This window comes from Hyperolius riggenbachi, chromosome 1 (genome assembly GCF_040937935.1).
Source record: "Hyperolius riggenbachi isolate aHypRig1 chromosome 1, aHypRig1.pri, whole genome shotgun sequence".
Taxonomy (NCBI): Eukaryota; Metazoa; Chordata; class Amphibia; order Anura; family Hyperoliidae; genus Hyperolius; species Hyperolius riggenbachi.
In genome coordinates, this window is record NC_090646.1 from 530,643,213 (window position 1) to 530,664,243 (window position 21,031).

At 42.1% G+C, this 21,031-nt stretch overlaps 1 protein-coding gene across 6 annotated transcripts in view; it reads left to right on the forward strand.

Annotated features, from left to right (window-relative positions):
- Nucleotides 1-21,031, forward strand: part of SUSD2 (sushi domain containing 2) — a 314,471-nt gene that overhangs the window by 128,561 nt on the left and 164,879 nt on the right. For all 6 annotated transcript variants that reach the window (XM_068246340.1, XM_068246356.1, XM_068246346.1 and 3 more), the window contains exons 7-12: nt 1,117-1,202; nt 11,253-11,521; nt 11,607-11,741; nt 14,515-14,739; nt 17,893-18,141; nt 20,220-20,486. In XM_068246340.1, the coding sequence (XP_068102441.1) occupies nt 1,117-1,202; nt 11,253-11,521; nt 11,607-11,741; nt 14,515-14,739; nt 17,893-18,141; nt 20,220-20,486 (1,231 nt within the window). The remainder of the gene's footprint in view (nt 1-1,116; nt 1,203-11,252; nt 11,522-11,606; nt 11,742-14,514; nt 14,740-17,892; nt 18,142-20,219; nt 20,487-21,031) is intronic.

A 21,031-nucleotide genomic window follows, 5' to 3' on the forward strand; every position in this document is an offset into this window, starting at 1 on the left:
AGCTTCCACCCTGCCAAAGACAGGTCTCATCTGTTAAGAAATGGCTGTTCGTATGACACAGCCTCTGACAGCGTTTGTCCCTTTAAGGACCAGGGACCGATTTCATGAGCGTTTTCGGGACCGATTCTAAAAAGTGTAATTAATTTGCCAGCGGTTGTGTAGCGATTAGCATTTTAAATCTGACTGGTCCTTTGATTAATTTTCATTTTGTTACAGTGTGCAGTAATGTAAAAATGCTAGCAAAATCGCTCTGTGTAGGTTTTGACGAGCGATTATGCCAGCGTTTATATACTTTACTTTGCAGAAATGCTAACGCTTGACGCTAACGCTAAAAAATGCTGCATGTCCTGAGTTTGCGATTTGGTGAAATTCCACTGGAGCGATTGTGAGTACCAAATCGCTCCAGTGGAATTTGGCTTATCCATTAACATTAGCTGAGCGTTTAGGTAAATCGCTGGCGGTTTGAAGCGCTCCCTAAACGCTCAGAAAATTGCTCTAGTGGGTTCCAGCCCTAAATTGTACTGCTACTCAGAGCGCTCTCTCTTTTGCATGTTTTTACCACTGTGAATGAGGGCTGAACATTCAAAATATTCAAGTTAAAATTATAAGGAGCAAGTCTTGTGCTCTGTTTATGAAAAATTCACTTTCATTGAGAAAATGACCCATCCTTGCAGTGTAAGAATTACATAAAATGTTAGAACAAATTTTATCACTTTTTATGTAAGGGGATTTGGATATTGAATGATAAGTAGGAGTGTAATTTTGCTGTCAACACTTCAACTGTTTCAAGTTTGTGAAATAGGATAGACTTATGGCCATACTGTTAAAGGACAACTGTAGTCATTTCCTTTTAAGCAGTACCAGTTGCCTGGCAGCCCTGCTGATCTATTTAGCTTCTAGTGGAAACTGGCCCTAAAAGTAGGTCATGCTCTGCTATTGTTAATATTTTCCCAATCTTATCATGGTGTTCTCTACTTGGACACCTGTTAATTGAACCTAGCAATGCGACCTGCAGAGTAAATGGCAATATTTCTATTTTTTTTATATATAGCAAGAATGTTTATAATGTTATCTAAAATAAAAAATAAATAAATAAATCTTGTGTTTTTTCTTCAGACAGATTATGGTTGCAATATTGAAAAGGGGAGTGTGTGCACCTACCACCCAGGGGCTGTGCACTGTGTAAGGAGCATCCAAGCAAGGTAATATATAAATAAGAAGGTAATATATATAAATTTATTCTGGAAAAAAAATTTCCAGAATAAAATAAGCCATAATTTACTTTTCTCCTATGTTGCTGTCACTTACAGTAGGTAGTAGAATTCTGACAGAAGCGACAGGTTTTGGACTAGTCCATCTCTTCATGGGGGATTTTCAGGGATTTATTTATTTTCAAAAGCACTTAGTAAATGGCAGTTGCTCTGTCCAACTGCTGGAAAACTGTGTAGTGAGCAGGGAAGCTTGCCAGCATCATTGTTTAATCCTTTTTAGGGAATATCTTTATAGAGAATAAAAGCCTTGCTGAGAACCCCCTATGAAGAGATGGACTAGTCCTAAACCTGCTGCTTCTGTCAGATTTCTACTACCTACTGTAAGTGACAGCAACATAGGAGAAAAGTAATTTATGGCTCATTTTACCCTGGAAAAAAACATACTTTTTATTTGTCTATGTTTGCACATATTTTACATTTTACAATTTTTTTTAAGGGGGGAAATGTGCTCACCCTTCCCTTTTGCTTAAAGAGGAACTCCAGTGAAAATAATGTAATAAAAAAGTGCTTCATTTTTACAATAATTATGTATAAATGATTTAGTCAGTGTTTGCCCATTGTAAAATATTTTAAATCCCTGATTTATATTCTGATATTTATCACATGGTGACATTTTTACTGCTGGCAAGTGATGTAGCTGCTGCTTGTTGTTTTGGCAGTTGGAAACAGCTGTAAAAAGCTATTTCCCACAATGCAACAGGGTTCACAGACAGGAAACTACCAAGAGTACGTACTCCGAATTTCTTTGTGGGAGGGGTTTCACAACAATATCACCCATACAGCGCCCCCTGATGGTCTGTTTGTGAAAAGGAATGGATTTCTCATGTAAAAGGGGGTATCAGCTACTGATTGGGATAAAGTTCAATTCTTGGTCGGAGTTTCTCTTTAAAGATCCAGATTTATGTGTTGATCTGACCTCCAGGGGCAGCTGTACAAACAAGTAGTGATGGTCATGTCTAGGAGAACTCCTACAGAAGCATAAGAAGGCATCAAATGTCCATCGGGGCCGGATGTCATTTACCACAAGTATGAAGCTTTGGTTATGGCATCAGGGACTTTATCTGCATACTGCTTTGAAGCCAAATCCTATGTAGTGTAAATAACACTGGAGCACGTGTAAGTGGACAAATTGCTTAGCTTAGCTCAGGCAGTCAGGTTGAAACAAAACAGTAATCAGGTTAATTTAGACCCCGTTCACAGTAGTGCATTGCGGTGAGGTGTAACTGCCGCTTTGAAACCTGGCTTACCGCATTGCAGTGCATGCAATGGGATGTTTACAGTGTGGTGAGTGCATTCAGTATAATGGCTTGCGGCATGGTAACACACTGCATAAAGTGCATTACTGTTAAACGGTAAAAGTGAAGCATACTTTCATTGACTGTATACAACGCAACATGGCCGAAACCTTCAAACATGGCATGCAGCTAATCTTATCAGATCTGACAATAATGTCAGAAACACGTGATCTGCTGCATGCTTTTTCAGGGTCTGCGGCTAAATGTATTAGAGGCAAAGGATCAGCAGGACAGCCAGGCAACTGGTATTGTTTATAAGGAAATAAATATGGCAGCCTCCATATCTCTCTCACTACAGTCCTTTAAAGCAGATGAGTGAATCATGCTTATCTGGTATAAGTACTTTTTAAAGGATTATTTTAAAAGCAAAGGGTAAGTAAGCAGAAGACTTCAGGTCATTGTCAGTATTGTGTTAGTAGGGAGTACTACTTGTATGAGAGTGTGTGTAAAAATGTGATAGAGACAGTAAGGGCTTGATTCACAAAAGAGTGCTAACTGTTAGCACGGCCGTTTTCGCGTTTGCGCGCGATCGTGAATTTTCGCACGCAATTAAACGGTTTCGCACAAATGCAAATTTTCGCATGAAATCGTTATCTTTTTCGTGCGCAAACGCGATTTTTTGCGCAAAATGATAAAGATTTCGCAAGAAAATTTGCGTTTGCGCACGAAACGGTTAATTTCACGCGAAAATTTGCAATCGCGCGTAAATACAAAAATTCACGCTAAAACGGCCGTGCTAACAGCACAAATCAAGCCCTAAGTCTTTCTGGGCACTTACTGAGGTATATAGTTGGAGACCAGAGCAGCCATCAGGGGGGGGGGGGGGGGGGACAACTGACACTGCAGTGAGGGGCCCAGGGCTTCTGGGGGCCCTGGGCCCCCCAAAGTGCTGGAAGGGCCGTATGTGCTGGCTGCGGGCCTGTGGCTCACTACCCAGCACTGAGAGAAGAGTGACATCAGTGCTTGAATGTGGGGAGCAGATGAGTGAGCCTGCTACAGCGGACTTTCTATACTGAGGCACCACCTATATCTGGCTACAGGCTACCTATACTGGGCCACCAACTATACCTGGCTACCTATGCTGGGCTGGAACCACCTATACCTAGCTACCTATACTGGGGCACCACCTATGCCTGACTACCCATACTGGGGCACCACCTATACTTAGCTACCTATACTGAGGGCACCACCTGTACCTGGCTACCTATACCGGGGCACCACCTATACTTGTCTACTTATACTGGGGTGCCTATAGCTTGCTACCAATACTGGGGGCACCTGTACCTGGCTAACCTATACTAGTGCACCACCCATACCAGGCTACCTATACTGGCTGGGGCAACTATACCAGGCTACCTATACTGGGGCACCACCTATAGTTGAATACCTATATACTGGGGGCGTCTGTATCTTGCTGGCCTATACTGGGGCACCAGCTATACCAGGCTACCTATACTGGGGGCTTCTACACCAGGCTACCTATACTGGGGTACCACCTATAGCTGGCTACTTACACTGAGGGAATCTATATCTGGCTACCTATACTGGGGGCACCTATGCCTGGATACCTATAATAGGGGGAACCTATACCTGGCTAGGGCAGGGGGAAGAGCTGAGACAGAAGGGGACCAGAGGTAACACAGGGAGATAAAAGAGGCACAGGTGGAACAGAGACAGACAAAAGAGGCACAGGGAAAAAAGAGATGAGACAGGAACATGAGGTCACACAGAGAGACACAAAAGAGGCACAAACTGAGGTAAGACAGAGGGGGACAAAAGAGGCACAGGAAGAAAAGAGGGGACAAAAGAGAACGGATAAAGGAAAAGAACAGACCTACAAGTCCCTATCTCATTTGTTAACCGGGGACTACCTGTATTTTGCTTGCATTTGGCTCCACCTCCAACATGTCATGGTCACACCCACTTTTTGCCGCATCATGCTATGCATACCGCTTTCTTCAGTGTTGGAGTCATGCACATTTTTCGCCGGGGGTGGGGTGGCTAGTGGGCGGGCCCAGCAACCAGTGGGTGGGTCCAGGGAGGGGGGGCAGGCCTGATGATGTGTGAGGGGCCCCAAAATTTCTGATGGCGGCCCTGTTGGAGACTCTTTTATATCACACTAAACTTGTTAGGAATATGTAATTAAGTAAGTAAGAGAAATCAATAGATAATAAATAAAATACTTTGGGCTTGATTCACTAAGACAAATAGCATGCCTTAGCAAAGGTACCATGCCTTATCAAAGTTAACATGCCTTATCAGAGTAGTATAGCAAGTGCTACGAACCCGCAGGGGCTCAGGGCAGGACTGTAACGATTGTGGAACTTTCTCCGTGATCAGCGCACAACGCGTGCGCTGACACAGCGGAAATCCTCCACAAACGTATATTTGCAGGCACCCAGCAAAAGGTGCTACGCACCTGTAGAGGGAAATTCCTGTCGGCAGATGGCGCTGGGGAGTGCAGAGGAACCAATCCTCTGTACCTCCACAAGTGCCAGACAGGAATTGTACGAAGCGCAGAACGCAATCGCAAGAGAGGCGATTGCGAATGAGATTGAGCAAAGGGACAGGTTGTATGTGTGTGCGCCAATCCAGTCGCCACCCCGCGACCGCGCACACACAACAGCAGATATGAAATAGGAACGCGATCGCGAGAGGTGCGATCACCAGACGTGACACAAGGCAGATCAGAATAGAATACGAGGGTAGCAAAGGCACAGCAAATAATACAATAAGGAGATACGGAAAATAACAAACGCTAGCTAACCGCGAACACCGCACTCCTTCGCAACAGTGCACGCGGTTATGCGCGGTCTCCACGTGATAAGCACAATAGAGACAAGCACGCCTAACTAACCATCGACAGACAAACATGAAACAGAGGACGCGAGCGCTTGCTTAACGGTTACCTCACCGAGCCTCCAGCAAGCGTAGCAGACAAGACAGACAAACGAAAACAGGGACAAGCGAGAGATAGGATCCACAGCACTAGCGAAAAGTGGCTAGCGCGATCCAGGTACTGAGTAGCAGAACAGAAGGATACCCAGCGCTAGCGAAAAGTAGCTAGCGCGATCCCAGAAGACAGAACAGAAGGATCCCCAGTGCTAGCAAAAAGTAGCTAGCGCAATCCCAGGAGACAGAACAGAAGAGATAGCTGGTAGCAACCGCTGCACCAGCTATACTCCAAGAACAGAGATCAGAACCATTTCCTGTCGACCACCTTTGGGACAGGATAATGGCAACAGGCAAGACAAGACAGAACAGGCAATACAGATAATACAACCTGACTGGGCTAGAAGGGGAGCCTAAAGCAACCCCCAGGAATTAACTATACTAGATAGCAATGGCTGACACTCCAGCAGTGTCCATTAGGAACAGACCATGGAAAGGAAATGACCAGCAAAGCCTTCTGGGAAACATAAAGCTCTTATAGTGCCAGTCATCAAAGAAGGCAGGTAGGGGATTTGCATAACGAATGTATGCAAATTCCCCAGCAAGAGAACAGACCAGAAACTTGCAATGGAAAGACAGGTCTCTGTTCCAGAGACCTGCATCCCACAGACTAGAGGAATGGACAAACAGCTGTCTGCCTGTGCAGCCAGCTGAGCGGATCATCACAAGGACGAGTGGAGCTCTCGTCATTGCCAATTAGCAGGCATAAGTTTGCTATGCTACTCTGATAAGGCGTGTTAACTTTGATAAAGCATACTATTTGTCTTAGTGCAGTGGTCTGCAAACTCGTTCTTCAAAAGAGTCAAAGATCAGCAATACAATGAATAAGATTTCTTTTGAGAGCCACATTTCTTTTAAGGACCATGTATTTAGGAGTCGGTTTAAACTAGCTACTGACATTAAAGAGGAACTCCAGTGAAAATAACGTAATGAAAAAAGGTGCTTAATTTTTACAATAATTATTTATAAGTTATTTAGTCAATGTTTGCCAATTGTAAAATTTTTCCTCTCCCTGATTTACATTCTGACATTTACCATATGGTGACATTTTTACTGCTGGCAGGTGATGTCAGTGGAAGTAGCTGCTGCTAGCTTTTTTGGCAGTTGAAAACAGCTGTTATTTCCCACAGTGCGAACGAGGCTCCCACAGTGTGATGTCAGTGCCATGATCCTGACATAACACTGTGGGAGGGGTTTCACCATGAATGTCAGCCATACAGAGCCCCCTGATGATCCGTTTGAGAAAAGGTAAAGCTTTCTCATGGGAAAGGGAGTATCAGCTACTGATTGGGATAAAGTTCAATCCTTGGTCATGGTTTCTCTTTAAATAAAACCTGATATAATAGTAATAATCTTATATCATGACCAAAAATGATATTTTACATTAAAATAGAAATATAACAATACACACATTTAATGCAAAGAACAAACTTGCATTTCCTTGGAATTTTGATAATGATTAGCCCCCAAAATTGACACAGCCTTACATTTATAATGAATAGCCCCTACATTTCCACTGCCTTGCAATATTAATGAATAGCACCCACATTGCACGGCCTTGCATTAATGGTGGGTGACACTGGGCCGACTCACAGGCTGATATTGGGCTGACTGTAGACCTTTCAGCAGTGCACTAGTTATAACTAATACAGTGCTGAAAGGTCTAAAGTTGGCCAGTCGACATTATTCAGCCTGCATGGGGCTACAAGAACCAGCAGAGATTTACATGGTTTATTATACAGTTCTTATCTGTTCCTATTATGCAGTGGGTTGCAAAAGTATTCGGCCCCCTTGAAGTTTTCCACATTTTGTCATATTCCTGCCACAAACATGAATCAATTTTATTGGAATTCCACATGAAAGACCAATACAAAGTGGTGTACACGTGAGAAGTGGAGCGAAAATCATACATGATTCCAAACATTTTTTACAAATAAATAACTGCAAAGTGGGGTGTGCATAATTATTCAGCTCCCTTTGGTCTGAGTGCACTCAGTTGCCCATAGACATTGCCTGATGAGTGCTAATGACTAAATAGAGTGCACCTGTGTGTAATCTAAGGTCAGTACAAATACAGCTGCTCTGTGACGGCCTCAGAGGTTGTCTAAGAGAATATTGGGAGCAACAACACCATGAAGTCCAAAGAACACACCAGACAGGCCAGGGATAAAGCTATTGAGAAATTTAAAGCAGGTTTAGGCTACAAAAAGATTTCCAAAGCCTTGAACATCCCATGGAGCACTGTTCAAGAGATTATTCAGAAATTGAAGGAGTATGGCACAACTGTAAGCCTTAGCCTACCAAGACAAGGCCGTCCACCTAAACTCACAGGCCGAACAAGGAGAGCGCTGATCAGAAATGCAGTCAAGAGGCCCATGGTGACTCTGGACGAACTGCAGAGATCTACAGCTCAGGTGGGGGAATCTGTCCATATGACAACTATTAGTCGTGCACTGCACAAAGATGGCCTTTATGGAAGAGTGGCAAGAAGAAAGCCATTGTTAACAGAAAAGCATAAGAAGTCCCGTTTGCAGTTGCCACAAGCCATGTGGGGGACACAGCAAACGTGGAAGAAGGTGGTCTAATTTTTTGAACTTGAGGTCTCTGAGTATCTTCTTACCCTCTTCCTATAACCAGAAGAAGGTGCTCTGGTCAGATGAGACAAAAACGGAACTTTTTGGCCAAAATGCAAAACGCTATGTGTGGCGGAAAACCTACACTGCACATCACTCTTGACCACACCATCCCCACTGTCAAATATGGTGGTGGCAGTATCATGCTCTTGGGGTGCTTCTCTTCAGCAGGGACAGGGAAGCTGGTCAGAGTTGATGGGAAATGGATGGAGCCAAATACAGGGCAATCTTGGAAGAAAACCTCTTGAAGTCTGCAAAAGACTTGAGACAGGGGCGGAGGTTCACCTTCCAGCAGGACAATGATCCTAAACATAAAAACAGGGCAACAATGGAATGGTTTAAAACAAAACATATCCATGTGTTAGAATGGCCCAGTCAAAGTCCAGATCTAAATCCAATCTAAAATATGTGGCAAGATCTGAAAACTGCTGTTCACAAACGCTGTCCACCTAATCAGTGCAGTACAGCCTGGGTTGCACTGACAGTCATACTGTGCTGCTGTAGAGTAGAGATGTCGCGAACGGTTCGCCTGCGAACGGTTCCAGGCGAACTTTGGGGGTTCGCGTTCGCCTGCATCAGGCGAACTTTTGCGGAAGTTCGCTTCGCCCCATAATGCTCTATTGAGCAAAACTTTGACCCTCCATATCACTGTCAGCAGACATATTATTGCCAAACACACTTCTCTCACTGCTGGAGACCCACCCTCCTCCAAGCAAGGTCCTTATACCATTTGACTCAGTTGTCTGCCTACACTAATTGGTTATGGGACAGCTGCTACACACTCTGCTAGGGAGATTTTAATTAGCCTCTTGTGGGTTCTCCTCCCACCTCCCTTCTACCTATTCCCTCCTCCCTCCTACCAGAGGGAGGAGGGACTCTTCTGCCAGGGAATTATACTATTTTAAAAACCAGTATACATCATACCATGGCTGGGAATCAAACCCAGATCTCACTGTGTGGTGGGCAAGTCACCCTAACCACTGTACCACTACAGTAGTAAGTGAAGCTGGCCTAAAAATTACCATTTATGCTCAATGCAATAGAAACAGGTTGCTTACAGGGAACCTTAACTGAGAGTGATATGGATGTTTCCTGTAAACAATACCAGTTGCCTGGCAGTCCAGCTGATCTTTGTGACTGCAATAGTGGCTGAATCACACCCTGAAACAAGCATGCAGCTAATCCAGTCTGACTTCAGTCAGAACACCTGATGCCTGCTTCTTCAGGGGCTGTGGCTAAAAGTATTAGAGACTCAGGATCAGCAGGCGATTCAGGCAACTGGTATTATTTTAAAAGGAAAGATCCATATCCTTCTCCGTTTAGGTTCCCTTTAAGGATTTGTAGCATAAAAGCCAACTCACATTGGTTGGGATTTGAACCTGGGTCTCATTGTGTGGTGGGCATGCACCCTAACCATTGTACCAACTGAAGCTGGCCTAAAAATTACCATTTATGCTCAATACAAGAGAAAAAGTTGACAAGACAAATAACATTTATATCACACTTTTCTCCTGGCGGACTCAAAGCACCAGAGCTGCAGCCACTAGGGCATGCTCTATAGGCAGTAGCAGTGTTAGGAAGACTTGCCTCCTGTGTCTGAGGCAGAGCCCTTAACCATTACACCATGCAGCCACTGCTTACAGATATGTAGCCAGACATGGCCTTCTCTTTTGTGTTCAACAGTTGTCCAAAGAGAACCCCAGATAGCCAGGTAGATTCATATCTCTCTCTCTTCCTAACACTGCTACTGCCTATAGAGCATGCCCTAGTGGCTGCGGCTCTGGTGCTTTGAGTCCACCAGGAGAAAAGTGTGATATAAATGTTATTTGTCTTGTCTACTTTTTCTCTTGTATTGAGCATAAATGGTAATTTTTAGGCCAGCTTCAGTTGGTACAGTGGTTAGGGTGCATGCCCACCACACAGTATGACCCAGGTTCAAATCCCAGCCAATGTGAGTTGGCTTTTATGCTACAAATCCTTAAAGGGAACCTAAACGCAGAAGGATATGGATTTTTCCTTTTAAAATAATACCAGTTGCCTGAATCGCCTGCTGATCCTGTGTCTCTAATACTTTTAGCCACAGCCCCTGAACAAGCATGCAGACCAGGTGCTCTGACTGAAGTCAGACTGGATTAGCTGCATGCTTGTTTCAGGGTGTGATTCAGCCACTATTGCAGTCACAAAGATCAGCTGGACTGCCAGGCAACTGGTATTGTTTACAGGAAACATCCATATCACTCTCAGTTAAGGTTCCCTGTAAGCAACCTGTTTCTATTGCATTGAGCATAAATGGTAATTTTTAGGCCAGCTTCACTTACTACTGTAGTGGTACAGTGGTTAGGGTGACTTGCCCACCACACAGTGAGAGCTGGGTTCGATTCCCAGCCATGGTATGATGTATACTGGTTTTTAAAATAGTATAATTCCCTGGCAGAAGAGACCCTCCTCCCTCCGGGAGGAGGGAGGAGGGAGACCCACAAGAGGCTAATTAAAATCTCCCTAGCAGAGTGTGTAGCAGCTGTCCCATAACTAATTAGTGTAGGCAAACTGAGTCAAATGGTATAAGGATCTTGCTTGGAGGGAGGAGGGAGGGTGGGTTCTCCAGCAATGATGTGTATTTCACTCAATCAGGTGTGCCTCCAGGTATTAGAGCTCTTGAAACATGTTTTCTATCATTTTTCTAGCCAGGAGAATTTTTAAAATTTTCAAAGTTCGCCTCCCCATTGAAGTCTATTGCGGTTCGCGAACTTTTTCGCGAACCGAACCTTTCGCGGAGGTTCGCGAACCAAAAATCGGAGGTTCGCGACATCTCTACTGTAGAGAGGCCCAGAGAGGAGGAGGTAAAGGGTTTAGCAGGGTTTAGCAGGGCTCAGCGGGCTGAGCTGCCTCAACAGGCAACTACACGAAGGAGGGGCAGAGCATAATGGCAGGTTAGCCCCAGCCGCTATCAGAGCCGCACTCAAATGGATAAAGAGCCACATATGTCTCTAGAGCCACAGACTCGGACCACTGTCTGAGTGAATCAAGCCCTATGAGTGTAATGAGAATTTCCTACACAGAAAAATTACTGATTATCCACATTGTGTTCTTTTTCTCTACAGCCCAATGTATGCAGCAGGACAACAATGCTGTTATGATAAAGATGGAGCACAGGTGCTTACAAGTGATTCAATAGGAGGCAGCACCCCTGATCGAGGCCATGATTGGGGCTCTCCACCATACAGAAAGCCCCCCAGAATACCAGGCTTTTCCCACTGGCTTTATGATGTGGTCACCTTTTATTACTGTTGTCTGTGGTCATCTAACTGCCAATACTATATGGAACGCAGACCCTCCAGTGATTGTCGTACATACGAACCACCAAAAGTTGGTATGTTGAATAGTTCATACTAGATTATTGCTATGATTTGGTTTATAGGTGAAACATTATTGATTTTCTTTCTTTTCTGCTGTAGCTTCAGCATTTGGAGAACCTCACATTATAAGTTTTGATGGTCTGACTTACTCTTATAAAGGAAAAGGAGAATATGACATGGTTGTGTCCACAGAGCCTTCACTTACAATTCAGTGCAGAACATCACCTTATCACGGTACGATTAATGAATGATATAATGATGATATTCATAATTTGGCCATAGTTATGTTCAAAATCTCTGGAGCCATACAAGTCTGTTCAGCAAATCCAAATACAGTTAGTAAACGCAAATCAATATTTTCAGATTCTATACAAACGTAGAACTAAACCATATTCTAGACAAGGAACAATGATAACTGGTGAAATATTACCATAAAAAGATATTTCTATTGGAAATCACTACTGCAGATTTAAGAAGGCTACATAGTGTGTTTGTAGACCACAGTTTTCCTGGGGATCACCATGCTCAAGGGATTTGTCTCTGCATTTTAGCCAGCTTCTATAGTTAGGGCACAGGACTGGTATAGCTCCAGCCTTTGTTTTGCTTGTTTATCATGGACCTGAACATATTCAGCACCTTGGAAAGCTTCCTCTGCCGAGGGAGCTGAGTAATAAGGCTCAACAGACCTCAGCACGAAACGAGCAGTGCTGAGTCCTAAAGCATTGGTTGAATGCCTTGGTTAGCGTAGCCTATTGAAGATTAGTGCATCATCATCGTGTTTTATAAGCACATAAAAACAAGCAGGCTTAATTAATTTATGCTATTAATCATTGCAATATACAGAGCTGATTCAAATTAATTAAAGCGATTTGATAGTTTTCCAGATTTTTCTACCTTTGCTTACTTTTTCTCCTGCATAAGGCAAATAGAGTGTATCTAAAATATGAGAAGAAAAAAAAAACATTTAAATTGTTCTTCTAAAATAAAATGTACTCTAAAAAGGGCATCATTTTACCAGGGTTCAGAAGCCATCTATGTGGAAATGTTTCTTTCTACCCTCTCTTCTTCCCTCCTAACTAAATGCTCCTTTTTCTGATTTCTTTCATCTCAAATGTCTCATAGATAAGAGCAAACAGTTTCATTTTCACTGAGGCTATCACTGCCCGCAGCAGTAAACTATTGGCGGCAGCTCTGAGATAGATCTCAGCTGAAGCAGCCAATCACAAACACCTTTTCCAAGAATGTAGCATGTGTACAGCGACTTGGCCAAGCGCTGGCCAAGAGCAGTGTTCCCCAAACTCACCTCGCCCACACTGTGTCACAACTCATGATTGCTCCATTGGCTTTTCTACCTTCTACTTAGTAACAGAACATTTAAAAGACATAAAAAAACATTAATGCACCACCATGGCATGGGGTCTTTTATCAAAAAACAAAAACCAGACACATACAGAGAAGAGTGAAGTGAAGTACTGCACAATGCTGAGGTGAATCGCTGGAGCAAGCGATGGCCAGTGGCACTGCAAGACCGTTGGTCACAAAACCATACCTCCAGACTACGTGCTATTACTTCGTGATATTTTTTGCCTAACTTGGGTTATAAAATGAAGGCTACTTAGATCAGCAATAATAGGAACTAACTGTGAACATCAAAAGCAGAACTCTTGCTTTTGAGCAGAGAAGATTGTGCAAATGGTGGTGCTATAATGGAAGAAAATTTAGCTACAGATGTACTTGGCTAACATGCTTCAATTCTTTCTCACTAGCAAGCTGCTCCTGTGTGAACAGATCAGATCACAGACACATCATTACAGCCCCCAGCCTGTGGCTGATGACTTTACAAGCTTAATTAAAGGAAAACAAAAGTTTGCTTTCCTAAAACAGAAAGAATTTGCGATAATTCGGGTTGGAGTGAGCTTGAGATGTCTCCCAGAGCAACACTGCTGAATATATGCAAATTAACCATTGTACCCTTAGAAGCTAATTAAAGGAGGGAAGCTAATTAAAGGAGGGAGAGGAAGAAGAGAAAGGGTGTCTGTGTAATTCCTATCTGTTCAGCTTAGCATTCCGGCAAAGAGCTTGCTAGCTTTTAGAGACAGGAAGTTTTGAATTGGCCAACTTAAAAGAAAAATTGTAAGCTAATAAGCCTTCAGACTCTATTCCTGTAGACTGACAGTGTTAGAACACATAGTTTACATACATTGAATACACAGAAGAAGCAAGCAAGGATTGTGAGGTACTTATGGCAGATAGATAAGACCTTTTGTTTACTGTTGACCTGTGCATAGACTCTGGCTGACTTGGAAAGTTTTTACAGACCCTATCCTATTCAGTACATAATTATAAAGCCTTGAAACAGTTAACTATATGTTACTGAGCACAGCAATTTGGGGGAAGGGGGGGGGGGAGAGAGAGGTCAGTGCCCCAGCTGGCCCCAGTGTAGCGCTGTCCCTGTCCTCATACATGTGTACCGGGTTTAGGCTTAGTTTACACTGAATATGTTCCAGTAAGCTTTAATGCAACAGTTAACTGATGCACAATGTTGGTGGAGGAATTGTTCATGTCTCCCTAAGGATCTTTTCTTGTCTGTTCACACATATTCATTTTAGCCCAATGCTACGGACCCATTACATTGCTACGCATGTGTGTGTGTTACCGCTCATTCGTGATCATGTGTATCTTTTTTTTTTTTTTACTGTAAACTAAGCTTAAAACTATACAAATACACTAGAGGCTGTCATTTAGGTCCATCTTGGCCGATAATCTAGCATGTGTACAGATGTCTCCCAGCAAGCAAGCCAGTACACACCTCAGTTATATTCAGAAAACATAATATTAAAGTGTGCCTGCCTATTTTATACTTACAATACAAAGTGTCAGTCCCACATATTGCTCTATGACCTGATGCAAACCTTGGTTACAATCACAGTTGATTTGAATCTACCACTATCAGTGTTAAACAAACATCTTACATGTAAAACTAATGCTTACCTTCATTTTACAACAGTAACCACAAACTATAGAGCAACCTTTATTGATGATCTTGATGACAGAACTCGCCGGTCACTCCGTGAAGATACAAATGTTGCTAGCATTTCCTCAGTGGCCATGAAGGAAGGTCATTCTGATGTCATTGAAGTGCGTCTTAAAAATGGTTCCATAAATACCCTGGAGGTCCTGGTGAATGGAGAGATACTAAGCTTTCAGGAGCAGAGCTGGATGGATATGGAAGGTAAGATGCGTATGTATAGGTGCGCTGTCGGTGAGCCGAATGACGGCTAACACTGCTGCTGCTCAAATTCCCGGTGGCGGTAAATACTATTCCCCCTCCGAGTCATCGCTACTCAGAGGCAGATGTAATTTGGGGTCTTTGGAACCCCGAATTAGCGTTACGCACTCCACGCAGTATAACATTACTGCACCAAAACCACTTGCTTTGGGTAAGTAATCTATACAGCCATATGAATATCTCTCTATGCTCTTATCTATATCTCTCTATGCTCATTAAACTGACACCTGTTTATTCTGGCTCTCAAGACAAACAAATAATAAGTTGACTGTATAATCTGTTAAGCACGTTTTTTCTGCATTTATTAGAATTGCATATGTTAAGATAGTTTTTCCAAGTTTATTTCTGCATTTATTAGAATCATTTGTACAGTGCTGACCCCTTCTGCTGCTCTTTTAGATACATCTTTTACATTTACATCCATCCTTCCTACCCCAAAAAACACTTACTTTATAATGTTCCTTCCAACCATCTTCATATAGACATTCATACGTAGGGAACAGTTTTATGAATAGACAAGACACAGAACATTTATATCACAATTTTCTCCTGCTAGGCTCAAAGCACCAGAGCTGCAGCCACTAAGGTGTGCTCTAAAGGCAGAAGCAGTGTTAGGAATTCTTGTCCAAGTTCTTCTTACTGAATGGGTGCTGGCTTACTGAAAAGGAAGAGACTATATTTGAACCTTGATCCCCAGACCGAGCTCTTAAAGCGGACCCAAACTAAACATTTTTTTAATTAAAAATATTTAGTTGCACCACTCTGACACATACACAGATAAATAAACACTCCTTCAAGCCTATGATCATTTCATTGCGTGCTTTTCACCCTTCTCTTTTCATAGCTAGGGTTATACTGGGGGCAGCCATTAGCAATTCCTCCATTGCTGGACACATTCTACTCCACCAGTTTGCCGGAAAAATCCCAGCAATTTGAAAGAAAGGGAGGGGTTCCTCCAATAAATGTAAAATATTTTATATTTGTCATCATGCAGCTGAAAAAAGGCTGCTATTTATTATTATAATTTAGAAAATAGATTTTATTTCTGAAATCTTATATTTTTAAATTGGGTCCACTTTAATCAGTACACTATCCAGCCAGGAACAGGAAAAGGAACGGGAAAAGGAACAGGAACATATGAATTTTTTGTTTTCCTACTAATGACATAGAGAGTTTGTTTACTACGGCAGGCATTCCTTAATGGTGGCATCCATAGCTCATAGGAAGTTAGGAAGCAAATAATGGCAGTATGGGACTAGCTATTGCTGATTGGTTAACCTTCAATGTTAGTCTCCTCTATTATTTTAACATGATACAGAGAAAGTGTGTGAACAATATTGAAGCCAGAGCAAACCTTGTGCCTTTCACAAGAAAATGTCTTACTCTAGGTTCATCAACTATTTGGAAGCCCTACAGAATTATTTCCAGATATATTCATTCTAATAAAGTGAGGCATTATGGGTGCCTTCTTGCTCATGTGAATACAAATTGGGGAGTTACATCTTTGGTAGTCATGAACCTACCATGGATCGTAGTTAGTGATGGGCAGTGAAACACCGTTAGTAACTCCATGTCAGAACATGAGAATTGTTTTAACATCTCTAAACTAATTAAAATGTGTAGTCATATGTAGGCTGTTCTTACTTTATTAATGATGGGTTCTTTGCATGTGTATGAGACCGCATTACTACAAACTTTAATTTAATTTACTAACCTTTCAGCAATTCTTGCTGTTCACTGATCAAACGCAAGCTTTTGTTAATAGCGGGAGATTTCCAAAAAAATCAGTCCAGATGTTCTGGATTTCTTTTGCTTACCAGTGACCTCCACCTGAGGTGAAGCTTAGTAAGTCAACCCCATGTCACTAAATGGAAAAAGGAATGCATGAAAATGTTAATAATTATGTATGTGTCTGTATATCTATGGTAGGTACCTTATATAGAAAGTCCTTTTTTAATATTTGTAAATCTACCCAATGTCATACAGTCCCATCTAGCACAGTAAACATCTTGGTTATTACTAGTTCTGCTTCTGCACATCCTAAACGTTTTACAAAGCTTGTCTTTTTGTGTGTGCGTGTTCTTTTTTTGTAGGCAGTTGTTTTAAAGTCAGTTGTTTAAAAAGATTCCATTAAGTGTATGAAGAGCATAAGTTTGAGATGTCAATATGGTGCCCATCGTCACATATTTGTTGTAGGAATTGTACTGATCTGCTGGAGAATTCATTCCTATAGAGACACTTGAGCGTGTTTCAGGATATACTGCATATGAATATAAATCACTGATTTTTTATTTTTTTTGTGTTGCCTGTCCCTTGTTAAAGTATATTTAAAGTGTTTTTTTCCCCCATTAAACTGCCCCTTGTATGTATACTAAATAAGTAATTTCAAACAAACATATGCTCTGGCTTATGGTCCTTAACCACAACACAATTTTACAGATATTTGTTGTGCGTCGATTTCACATTATCGCTTAACATTTTTCAAAAAAATGTGTTTAATGATTGCAGACTACCTGTTTTGAACATCCTTAATGACAGATCACATCATGGAGATTTCCGCTAAAGTCAATAGAAATTTGAATGATCATATGATCATTCACTTCCCTTTGTTTGTTTCCATGATCTGCCATTTTGGAAGATGGATCGGAGAATGATCGCTCATTGGTGCAGATTCACTGATCCATCTTCCAGTGGGTACCTAGCTTGAACCCTGGCCAAGTTGTGATAACCTAGTATAACCTAAAAACGCTTGGCCTCTAGGCATAGATGTTGTATACTGCCCCACCACTTGTTTCCTTCCTATTTCTTTATATTGTAAGCTCTGAAGGGCAGGGCTCTCTCCTCCTTTTGTGTCTTGGAATTTGCTATATATACATTTTGATCATCATGCTACATAATGTTCAAAATGTATAGCTTTAATTACTATGTCTACCAATGCTGTATTATGTTCCAGTGTCTATATTTTGTTTATATTATTGTCTGTATTATTATGTTCCCCATGTTTGTTTCTTACTCTGTAAAGCACCACAGATTATGTTGGCACTTTATAAATGAATGATAATATTAAGTAAAAGGTATGGTATTCACTTTATTTAGGGGTATTCTTATTCTCCCCATCTGAGACAAATGTCACAGTGATGTTCCCCTCTGGAGCTGGGGTGGAGGCAAGAGCAGGAGAAGGATTTCTAAGCCTCTCAGTTCTTCTTCCTGACGCATTTAAGGGCAAAACGCAAGGACTTCTGGGAGTTATGAATGACGATCCTAAAGATGACCTCACTCTGAGAAATGGTACAGTGTTGCCCAGTACTGCAAGCCCAGAAGAAATTTACCAGTTTGGTGCAGATTGTAAGTAATCTGTTAATGCGTGATAGATTTTTGCTGAAATCTAAAGGAGACCATGTGGGCAGGGTAGTGAGGGAATCAATTGTCTTGCGCGATATGACCTTTATTGACACCTCTACGCTCCATGGCCACATTTCATGCTAATAATCCATTTATGTCACTGGGGTGTAAGACTCACAGTCAATATTAAAATTGCTGCCATGGATATTTGCACACCCAACCGTACACTACGTACATGCCCACAGCAGCACCGGTTGGGGGTCCCTGAACCAATCAGTTCTCTTTTAGCCTCAGTGATCACTGTTACAACTAGTTACAGTAATCATTGTGAAAAAAATGTTTTAAAAAAAGTTCACTATGGTACCCTCGACAGTACTGATTGATGCAAGGGTTCCTGTCATCACTGAACAAATAAGTGTGCCTTCTAAAGGGGCACTGTTACAGTCAGATACAGTGATCATTGATCACTGTTGCTGTAATCATGAAGACAGAAGACACACTGATTGGTTCAGGGACCTCATGAACCCGTACACATATGAGTGCTTTGGCGGGGACCATTAAGAGCACATGTGTGTGAATGCATGTGATTGTAAGTGGCAGCCCTGGATTTTTTTTTTTACAGTATTGTAGACCCAATGAAGAATTGGATGCTCAGTGATCACCAGAGATGCAAACACAGTAGGCTAAAGTTAAAAAGACACTCAGCAGAATTTATAGCTTTTTTTTCAACATTTTGTATTTAGTTTTCGGCGGGCTTTCGCAGGTGTATATAATAAAATCATAAAAAAGACAACATACACAAAGAAATAACACAAATGGACTTGCATAATTCCTGCAAGACTGGGTCAGTATGAAGAGTAGAGCACACATTGTGCTCAGAGGCGTACCTGGGTAATATAGAGCCTATGGCAAACACTGAAATTGTGCCCCGGGGTCAGAGCCCCCATCCCCTCTAAACAGCATCCTTTCTCACGTACAGGTGTTATGGTTGCCTGTGTTTTTTGGCTCAGGATATTACTGATGGAAATATCTCTTCTTATTCCCTCTCCATTCTCTTTTCTAACCCTACGGCCTCTTTTCCACAGACTGTTGACCTGTGTGCTCATCAAGCAGTTGCCAGGCTACAGTGAGCAGTTACCAAGCAGCAGTGAGCAGTTACCAGGCAGAGGGGAGAAGTTGTGAGAGTTTGAGATGCATTTCACTGCCTATCAACTGCCCGTGGAAAAAAGGCCTAAGCCAAGTACACCCTACTTACATAAGTTGCCATGTTCTCCAGATAACAGAATTCATCTGATATGAAGTCTGAGTGATAGGGAGACACAGGGGCAGGCATGGCAGGGGCAGCACAGGAGCAGGCATTGCGCCCATGGTGCTGTGGCTCCCATGGCATGAGCCATGCCTGCACCCCTCTAGATACGCCTCTGATTGTGCTTTGTAACAATAATGTGACTCTGTGTTGTTTGCTCTTTAATATGCATTGTAACAAAGTATGCAATGATGGTCTTATTTGGCCTATGGGAAACAGTTTAAAGGGAACCTGAAGCGAGAACATTTATTTAAAATAAACACTTGACGTAACTGCAAATGAATATTACATACTTACCTCGCCTTCAGTTCCTCTCATAATCTCACCATTTTCTTCTTACAGTGATCCCTTCCAGTTCTGACAATATTTTGTCAGAATTGAAATATACCAGTTGCTGTCAGTTATATATCAGCAGCTGTCAGTTACAGCTGAATGTTTTAAGGTAATTTCTATGTTTCCCTATGGCTCAAGTGAGTGATATTACAGTTTAACAGTATGCTGACCAGGAAGCTGTTATGGGATAATGGCTATTTTCAAAATGGAGGATGGAGAAATCCATTGATCACAGTGGACAAACAGGACGCAGAAGAGGAGAAAGAGATTGAGTAGTAGACTACACAGGAGGTAAGCATGACCTGTGTATGGTTATTTTGACTTTTTATTTTCAGTTCAGGTTCTCTTTAAGTGTAATCTTCGGATCACCAGAGATCCCTTGGTCTTGAGTTTCAGTGTCTTCTCTAATATACTCAAAAGCCTTTTTTTTCTCTTCCTCCAGGGGCAGTAACCGATGAGATGTCACTTTTTACGTATGACTCTCAAAAACTTCTTGAGGACTATGCACAAAAGCATGATCCAAATTTCATACCTACATTTAACATTACGGAGGACCCAAGTGACCCACTATTTGCTGACATCGAGGCTTTGTGCGGTAATGATACATTCTGCAGATTTGATGTTTTTACCACAAGAAGGCTGGACATTGGTAATGCCACTAAGCTCTCTCATGAAAATCACCAATCATTGGTGGACAATCTTAAACCAGGTACAGTAAATAACATTTGCAGATATCGATACTACCATAATTAATCAAGAGAACAATATTAATGTTGGTCAACCTCACTCAATTACAATACAATACAATACAATAACATTTCTATAGCGCTTTTCTCCCATAGGACTCAAAGCGCTTAGGCTCTCTCAGATTCAGTAATTAGTAGGATGAAGTATTCACACAACAAAAGTTATATTTCTGCAAATGCCAATTTGAACAGGTGGGTTTTCAGTCTGGATTTAAACACGTCCAGGGATGGAGCTGTCCTGATCTGTTGAGGTAAGGAGTTCCAAAACGTAGGGGCAGCATGACAGAAGGCTCTGGGACCAAAAGTTTCCAAGTGGACTCTGGGTATGACTAGATTATTAGAACCTGTTGATCTGAGAATGCGGGGATTGCTACGCAGCTGCAACATATCTTTCATGTATCTAGGGCCTAAATTATTCAGGGATTTAAATGTCAGTAGGCCGATCTTGAATAGGACCCTCCATTCTATAGGTAGCCAGTGAAGGGAGTGCAGGACTGGCGTTATGTGG